The 8,659-nt window shown below is 34.7% G+C and overlaps 1 protein-coding gene across 6 annotated transcripts; it reads left to right on the forward strand.

Moving 5' to 3' along the window:
• The first annotated feature begins 2,541 nt into the window (after window positions 1–2,541).
• Window positions 2,542–7,982, forward strand: LOC110788337 (uncharacterized). Of its 6 annotated transcripts, XM_021992968.2 has the most exons (10): window positions 2,543–2,770; window positions 2,901–3,147; window positions 4,256–4,463; window positions 5,084–5,161; window positions 5,469–5,832; window positions 6,031–6,143; window positions 6,233–6,397; window positions 6,540–6,679; window positions 7,343–7,435; window positions 7,549–7,982. In XM_021992968.2, the coding sequence occupies exons 2-10, from the start codon at window positions 3,032–3,034 to the stop codon at window positions 7,706–7,708; spliced, it is 1,437 nt and encodes a 478-aa protein (XP_021848660.1). In that variant the 5' UTR covers window positions 2,543–2,770; window positions 2,901–3,031; the 3' UTR covers window positions 7,709–7,982. The 6 variants fall into 6 exon arrangements, with proteins under 6 accessions (XP_056686708.1, XP_021848660.1, XP_021848662.1 ...); XM_056830730.1 differs by having other exon boundaries at window positions 2,542–3,147; XM_021992970.2 differs by lacking the exon at window positions 4,256–4,463 and having other exon boundaries at window positions 2,549–3,147; window positions 5,084–5,207.
• The last annotated feature ends 677 nt before the right edge of the window (window positions 7,983–8,659 follow it).

Genomic DNA, 8,659 nt, shown 5'->3' on the forward strand with positions numbered 1-8,659 from the left:
TTGGGATAATGTGATAAAAGACTACACCAAGTCTTGAAGTGAGTTTGAAAATCCAAGACTCACTCAAGACTTACTTAAGACTCCACTTTTTTTTTCCTCCAATCAAATCATGCCACATCATCAAACTTAATTTATCTTATTTCACCCAACTAAATTATTGATGGTTTATGTATTATTTTGTTTCATTTGCCTTTAAATTTATGTTTTGGATCTTTTGAATTTAATATGTTGTATTATTGTTTCTAATTTGTACGGAATATATGTCAATAAAAATCGAAATTAACATTTTCTGTTTTTTTTTTCATTTTTTTCCCGAATCATAAATTACGTTATTTTAGAGCTGGTCAACATGGGGCCCGACCCATTGGCCCGACCTGACCCGGTCCGAAAATTATCGGGTTTTGGGCAGAAGGTCTGGCCCGACCCGAATGTTTTTAAAAATTTACGAGCTTGGACAACGTAAAACTACAATTTAGTTATAAATTTGGTCGGCCCGAAATCGGCTCAAAAGCCCGCTATTTTTAGCCCAAAATAGCGGGTTTTGGGCATACAAAATTGGCCCGAAGCTTGGCCTGCCCCGCCCCTACATAACGGACAAATTTTATGTACTCGACCCGGTCCGACCCGCCTTTTGATCAAGTCTACTTTGTTTATATGTAAGAAAACATAGTTTCAATATTATTTAGAAAATGTACCAAAAAAATAAAATATACATAAAATATTATTTTAAGAGTTAGGTGAGTTTGAGGTGAGTCTGGGGATAATGTGTAAAAATAGGGTGAGTTTTGTGTGAGTCTGGATAATGAAAAAGTTAGTGAAAAGCTGATGTGGCAGAATCTGAAGACTGGAGGTGAGTCTGTGAATAAACACATCCTGATACTAATGTAATATGGTTTGGAATTTCATTCTTAATACTATGTGTTTGGTTCAATTTCGAGTTGGGTTTTTTTCCTTTTATTTGATACATGAAGTAAATGTATAAGCCAAAACCGCATCCCCTAGGTTTTTAAATTCCATACAGTAGGGTATGTTGTATGAACTTAAAACTCTTAAAATTCCAACCAAAAAATCATCCCTAGAATCTGGAGTTCTGCCCAGTCAATCTCCATGATTGGCGAGTAAAACATATCAAGGAGTATTTTCGTAAATACATTTTCAAAATATACAATCTACTCCGTACATATTTAAATATATAATCTCTTTTTACGTTAAAATTATTTTCTTTTATTTTTAATTGTTTAAAGTATCAAATAAATTGTACTCCGTGCATTGTAATTTTTAGATTGTATATTTGTTAATTATAATTACGAGAATGCCACTTAATTGGGGGGATTGTTTTGAAATTTCTCTAGAATTTGCGAACCAAACATCATCTTATTGGCCTTCACTTAGCAAGCTTGCTAGTCTGGGCATCCAATTTAAGTTGTTGATGGAAATGATTTGGTTCATATATATGGATGTTCTTAAAATCTATCTTAGTCAATAACAAATAAAGAGTAACACACGTGCAACATACTTGGTTGAGAATATTGGTTTGCTTCTTTCTTACTCCGTCCATCCTTAAAAGATTGCCCCAATTTTCTTTTTGGTCGGCCCCTTTGAGTTCTCACATTCTATTATTTAAATTAGCAAAATGACAAAGTTACCAACTCATTTGTTTTTCTTTTACATTCTTTCTTAATAAAGTGAAAAATGTTATTTAGGCAATCTTTTAGAGACGGAAGGAGTACAATTTACAAACGTTTATTTTCATTGCACGTTTTTTTCTTATTCTCAAAAGGTCAATTTTGTATTACGTAGCTTATTGAAGCAAATAACTAATTTGGCGCTAGTAAATTTTACTACGTTCAGTTTAATTTCAACTCATCGAATTCCTGCAAATACGTGATCAAAATGAGTAGGGTTATTTGTATCGGATTAATTGAGGCAATGATCTAGCTTTAAACAACAAAATCAAAATGTTGTGAGTGAATTCCAATAAGTAACGTGAGCATATTCTAACAAGTAACATCACTCATTTCCAAGTTGTCGGACCTAATCCCCAACTTTCTCTCTCCTTTGCCGTCATCATTGGATAAATCATCCAATTAAATCCCCAATAATTCACAAAACTTAAAATAATTTCTTTGAATAATAAATACTCCAAAACGTCTCTTTTCTCCGTTACATTTGACTTTTTACACGTTTATTAACGACTAATTATTTATGAGATTCCTCGATTTTTTTATTTAAACAAGACAAATTACATTTATTTGAAAAGTTTTCATTTTATCAAAATTATAATATTGAAAAAGAGAAAGTTCCAATAAAAAATGTGAATATTAAATGACTCAATAAATTTAATTGGTTAAAATAATCATTAAATATTTTGATACAACATTAAAACATCTCTGTAAAGATACAAAAAGAAATATAAAGAATATTTTGAGATAGCAAAAAAAAATGAAAATCTATTGAACAAAAAGAAATGGATGAAATATTATAAAAAACATAAAACAAATTTAAAATAGACAACATCTTCTTTTTCTCCCCCGCTGTAATTTGTCTCTCTCTCCTCTTCTTGCTGTACAAGTATCCCCGATTACCCTTCATCATCATCATCATCATCTCACTCTCTCTCTCTAATCCAGTGTCATCTTATTTTAGAGAGAGAAAGCTTCCGCCTTAGCTAAATCTTCTCTCTCCTAATTCATTTTCTCGAGGAAACTCTCAATTCTTGAATGTTATCGAATTGATTGAAATCACAACAAAATCAGAATAATTTGCTCTGGTTTGTATAATGGAATTGAGCTTTGCATCAATTGATTTTTCTGTAAATTTTTCGTACTTTTTGATGATTGTTGCTGATTCATTTCCTGAATTTCGTCATTCTTCCTCTTGTTGTTCTTCTTCGATTCCAGAATATTCGCCGAAATCGCGTGATTCTTTAACTGGAAATTGAAATTTAATGCGATTATATTTTTCGGATTGTTGCTGTAAATCGGAGGATTATTTTGTAGTTCAAAAATAAACAAATAAAAAACAAGTCGAAATGATGGTGATGAGTGCATCTTTGCCGTCGTTTACTGCTGCTGCTGCTGCTGCTACTTCATCTTCAATGGCTGCGATTTCATCAAGGAATTGTTTCAGTGATTTCTGGAATTTTAGGTAATTTGCCGATTATCCCTAGTTCTTTAATTTGCAACTTATTCCCCATTTTGGTTGATTTAATTAACTCCATTTCTGCAATTTGCTTTCAAGTTTGTTTTTTTTGTTCATTTGATGCTTATTTTAGCTGGATTGTTCACCATTTTTGTTGTTGAGGAAATTAATCAATTAAGAAAAAAGTGGATCAGTCACTTTATCTGTGTTTAGGTGTCTACTTTTTGAAATTTCGTCCCATTTTATGTGATACTCCGTACAATATTACTTAATTTGTCACATTACCAATTAAGTATTATAGATCCCCCTCGAAAAAAAAGTATTGTAGATTCAAACTGTAACAAAATATATTGGGAAATGACCCGAGGAAGTGATTAGAAATACAGTAGTTTGCTGGAAAAGGATAATTATTTGTTTATTACTCTCTATTCAAATAATATGGTGGTTTACATTTGATTTTGGGGATAAAGTTTGACCAATAATGTTTATCACTATTGATGAAATTTAGTAATGGTATTAAACATGATCTTAACAGTTTATTATTAATATACCATCAGCATCGATAGATATATAAAAAAATAAGAAGCTGGATGTACTCGAAAGTCAAATGGGGACTGTTATTTGTTTGTGATGGAGGTAATTATTTGTTAGTGGATTGTTAGGGAGTACGGTAAATGAGTTTTTTTGGTTCAGTTTGATTGCTATTGCTTGTATTCGTAATCAGAGTGTCCCATGAATACAAGATCAGGTCCTAAAGACCTTAATTACTAAACGTTCGGTAAAGGATGGATATCTAGGATATGAGAATGAACGTATTAGATACAGTTATGAAGTTCGATGATCTGCAACTATTTACCTTGCATGAGAAAAATACCGGAAATTTTCTCAAAGCTTGTTAAAACTTTTAGATGTTAGTAACAACATTTAGGAACTCAGTTTTATAATTGAAAAATGTTCCAGAAAGGAGGGACATATTCGTTTTCTACAACGTTATGAGTGGCATATTTCTAGTTCAAGTCATTATAGCTGTACTGACTTGGTAGATTGGTTTAAGTTGATGTGTTAACATACCTGTTTTAGGATGCTTGTTTTAAGTACTCAAAATTATGATTAGGTGCTCTGATGATAAGGCCGGCCATGTTTCGAATGTAAATGGGATGGAGATATCATTCTTGAAATCACCGATGGTGGCAGCAACCCGGCACCCAAGGAACAGGAGGGTTAGCACCAATTATTCTACTTCCATAGCAGCTGCTTCGGCTTCTCCACTTTTCAGTGGTCAAGTGACGAGGGATTCTTTTGGCCCTAATTTTTATAAGGATGTATGTAATTCTCTCTTTTGGCAGTCTGACTGTATGCGTTCCAACTTCCATGTTGTGATACAGTCATATTGCCAATGTTTATATGTTAATTATGGTGAATATTTAACCTTGCTGGTCTCTTTTCTGCATTGACGTGCTAAGCAGTTAACTGACTCTCACTGTACCCCCTCTTTGAATTGATTTACTTTTGGTCCCCAACTTAATGGCTTTATCATTTTATGATGGATTGTTCTCATTTTTACTTGAGTACTTAATTTGCCCGTGCTTAATGGAGGCTGGTCTCTTTACTGGTCATAACCTTTAATTTCCCAAGTTAGCAACATCCTAAACATATTATACTTATATAAAAAAATAAAATTGTCTGCCTAAAGGATTTAAAGGTCTTTATGGTAAAATGATGCTGGTAAGTCTGATGATGATTGTGTGAAACTTGCATTTCCCTTCCTACTGTGATTGTACATGAGACAATTGTGCCTGACTTTATTCTTATGATTTGCGTGATTGCTTGAACTTCCAGCAACCAGGTGTTTATGATGAATATGTGTTTCTAGTTCTAGAACTAGAAGACCTACTCGCCCAGCTCTTTGAGTGCAAGTTTTAACAGTAGTTGTAATTTCCAGGTTCTCAAGACTGCAAGGGAGAAGTTTACCGAGGAGATCTCTTTTCAGTCAAAGGACAAAGATATCTCCCTTGCAAAGGTAATTCTGATGAGCAACTTGGCTCACTCGCTGCTCATCCTTTGAGGTGAGAAGCTGATAGTATGTATAATCGTTGGCTCATTGCCATAGATATTTCGCAAGTAATTTCCCCCTTTCATGGCTGAACTGATTTAAAACCTTTTGGGTATATTAACCAGCCCAATTGAAAACTATAATTTTATGTTTTGGTCCGTAGATTAGAAATCTCGAAATGTTAGTTATTCTCTGTTTTATGCTTTTTTTCTCATCACAACTAGTATTCAGAAGTGATTTGAATCTGCGACTTTATGTTGTCCACAATGTACAGGCTCTTCTATATGTTGCTGCTGAAGATGAAGCTTTTATGGCCTTTAACAGAGTGATGGATGCTCGCTCTGTTCTGGATGAGAGGAAGGATGTTCCGATAGAAGCAAATGACCATCAGGGGGATTCTGTGGAGCTTATACCTCTTGCTGGAAAGAGTATGACAGAGTGGCTAAATGAGTTAGATGCTATTGCTAGAGAAGTTGAGGCCGAGTTAGTTTCAAGAGACATAGGCTGCCATTTGGTTGAAGTTATAGAGGCTGTAAATATAGTTCTGTTTGAATCTAGATGTTTTAAGAGGGTATCGATAGCTGTAGAGCCTAAGTGGTCTTACTTGCATGGGGTTCTGAGTTCTGGATATGGCAGTGGTAAAGTTTTTCATCTTTTCTCTTACCCATATTTTTCCTATGCTTGGAATATTTGTACTGCTTTCCACCCTTATACATCATTTGTTTCCTGCTTTCTTCCTAGAGTCTCAGGATATGGATAAATCACTTATCCCTGGATTTCTGGAGTTGTTGTTCAGTGTCAGTATGTTGCTTAGGATTCGATTTCTTTTTGAACAGCTATACTGCTTAGCATTATATACATAGAAGTCTGTCGGAGACTTGGACTGACCATGCTGGGATCTCGTGTTGGGGAGGACTTTTTGATATGGCCTCAAACAGAAAACCCTGAGGTATATTAATTTTGTGCTTCATCTACTTCTAGACTGTGTATTATTTACAGGCCAATTGCTCAAATTTTCTTGATAATTTTCATGAACAGGAGCTCTTCAAGGTAACTTCGGGGCATAGTTTGTTTGCCGTAGTTAATGGGAGGTGTGTGGAGGATCCAAGATCAATGGCCTCAGACCTAAACAGCAACTCACTTCGAAGTCTTGATGTTGTTACTAACCGTGATGTTATTGGGATTGCTTTGGCTAATTTGATTGTAAGCTACATCCAAAATTTTCAATTTACAGTGTCAAATTAGCAAGTTCAATCGCTTCCCACTCAATCTTTCCTTTGAATATATTTCTTATTGGAATAGACTTGTCTGCAATGTTTAATTTGGAAACACATTGTTGGTACAGAGGCTGCATTGGAAACGTGCTTCAAGATCAAGCCATGGATTGATGCTGACTTCAGCATTAAGGCTTGTTCATGATGCTGACAAAAAGTTTGAGAAGATAGATGGATCGAATCACCCATTGTTGCGTCCTCAAGATTTGAGGTTTTTACCATCTCAAATTCTCAATTGCATTTTGTATTCTGATAATGGGTATGCATCACAAATTGCTGTTCGCTGGATGCCTGGATATTTTCCATGTTGCATTACGGAGCACTATTTTATGAGTTTGGGATACTTGTTTCTTGACATTAACATGCTTAATTAGGATGAGACTTCTGGATGTTGTAGTAGAGATTATTTTACACCGTTCAGGCATTCACCTTTCTTAATGATCACTCCTGTCTCAACTTTCAGTTATACAACTATTGTTGGTGATTTGGTTCCTCTATGAACTCGACCTGCTATTGCAGGTTATGCAGTTGTTTTTAATCAATGTAGTCAATTTCTTTGAATACTGGAAATTTTCTCTGCCTGTTCTGCAATTTAGTTGCTTGAAATTGGTTGAATCTGGTTAATAAAGGCTCATGCTATTTGTTGTTGCATCTGTTCTCTTCTTGTTGTCGCAATATGCATTCACCTAACCTAGGGTAATATGATATTTGAAATTGTTTGATGTCTGTTTTGACGTTCTTTGTTATACGGTTCTGTTATTTATTGATTCAGCAGTTTTACCTTCTGAAAAGTTTCTCTTTGTTTTTCATTTTCTCTTTAGTTTTTTATCCCCTGTTCCTACCCTCTAATAACACCATCCTTCTGGGTATGTAGGATGGCTATTATGGCTTCAGAAAGGCTATTAATTTTACAACCTCATAACTGGTCTTTAAGGAGAGACCATGGGCTGATGTTGTACTATAATAGGTATTTTTCATCCCTCTTGAATTACGACTTACGATTTTTATTTTTATTTTTATTTTTTTATAATTTGGTTGGTTATTCAGCAAGAATTAATACTATCTGACTTCAATTGACAGGCAATATGGAGAAGCAGTCCAAGAGCTGAGTATTTGTATGGCTTTTGCACCAGAAGAAGAGGCAGCACTCTTGGAACCATTTGTCGAGAAACTACACCTTATGCGATTAGAGTCATCCTGGAAGTCTTTGGGGCATGCAGGTCAATTGACTGCCCTTTGATTTGTGTACATAATATATAGATCTGGTAGTCTCCATGACTCACTCTTTACACTACCGGAGCGTATAATGAAAATCCGGAACTGTCAAGTCTACAGCTCAAGTGTACCGTGTACGAGTTCCCCTATTCAACCCAAATGACCATGTTAGATGCATCTGTATCAAATAGAATATGATTCAATTGAAAAGTGCCAAAATGATGTGTTAAATTTGTGTATATGATTAATGATTGTCAATCTAGATCTTTATAATCTAATCAGACCAAATGCCCATGTCATATTACTTCTTCTTTTCACTAAATTGCAATATTGTTAGCTTGAGATGTTGTAAATAGATTGCAACACTTCTTTTTAAATAAAAATAAGTTCACTTAAGTGGAAATTAAACGAATATTGAGCACTCTAACTATGTTTTGTTATAAAAAAAAAATTAATAAAAGAAGCACCCTAATGATTGACTAGTCCCATTTAGATTTCCACCGATTGAGGGTTTTAGGTTCTTTGTTTTTTCTGATTTTTCATGAAATACCCCCGAATTTTAGCGAAATTTACCAAATGCCCCTCGACTTTCAGAAATACACCAAATGCCCCTCACAAATGACTTAATACACCAAATACCCATAATGACGTCATCATCACCATAATAAATCAATTATGATCTAATTAACCTATTAATCCCCTAATTAACGCACTAATCTAATAATTAACCCACCCATTACCCATACCCTCTAATTGACCCATATTTTTTTCTTTTCTCACTCCCTGTTCCTCTATCCCTTTCCTCCATGGAAGGCGCCATCTTGCTGCCTCCAGCACCCCACCCACCACCTTCTCATTCCTCCATTCTTACCCCCAAAATAGTAATCCGACCACCACAAAAATAATTCGACCACCATTACACTCCCCAATTGCATCCCCCAATTTCGGTGATTTCAAGATCCCACCTCAAACCAAT

This window comes from Spinacia oleracea, chromosome 6, assembly GCF_020520425.1.
Source record: "Spinacia oleracea cultivar Varoflay chromosome 6, BTI_SOV_V1, whole genome shotgun sequence".
In the NCBI taxonomy this organism is placed as follows: domain Eukaryota; kingdom Viridiplantae; phylum Streptophyta; class Magnoliopsida; order Caryophyllales; family Amaranthaceae; genus Spinacia; species Spinacia oleracea.

What these genes read in the sequence shown, in the direction of transcription:
- LOC110788337 (XM_056830730.1), top strand. Translation starts at nt 3,032, where the DNA reads ATGATGGTGATGAGTGCATCTTTGCCGTCGTTTACTGCTGCTGCTGCT. An exon ending in TTGCTTTGGCTAATTTGATT is followed by an intron (nt 6,398 to 6,539) that starts GTAAGCTACATC and finishes TTGTTGGTACAG; the next exon opens with AGGCTGCATTGGAAACGTGC. An exon ending in CTGATGTTGTACTATAATAG is followed by an intron (nt 7,436 to 7,548) that starts GTATTTTTCATC and finishes TTCAATTGACAG; the next exon opens with GCAATATGGAGAAGCAGTCC.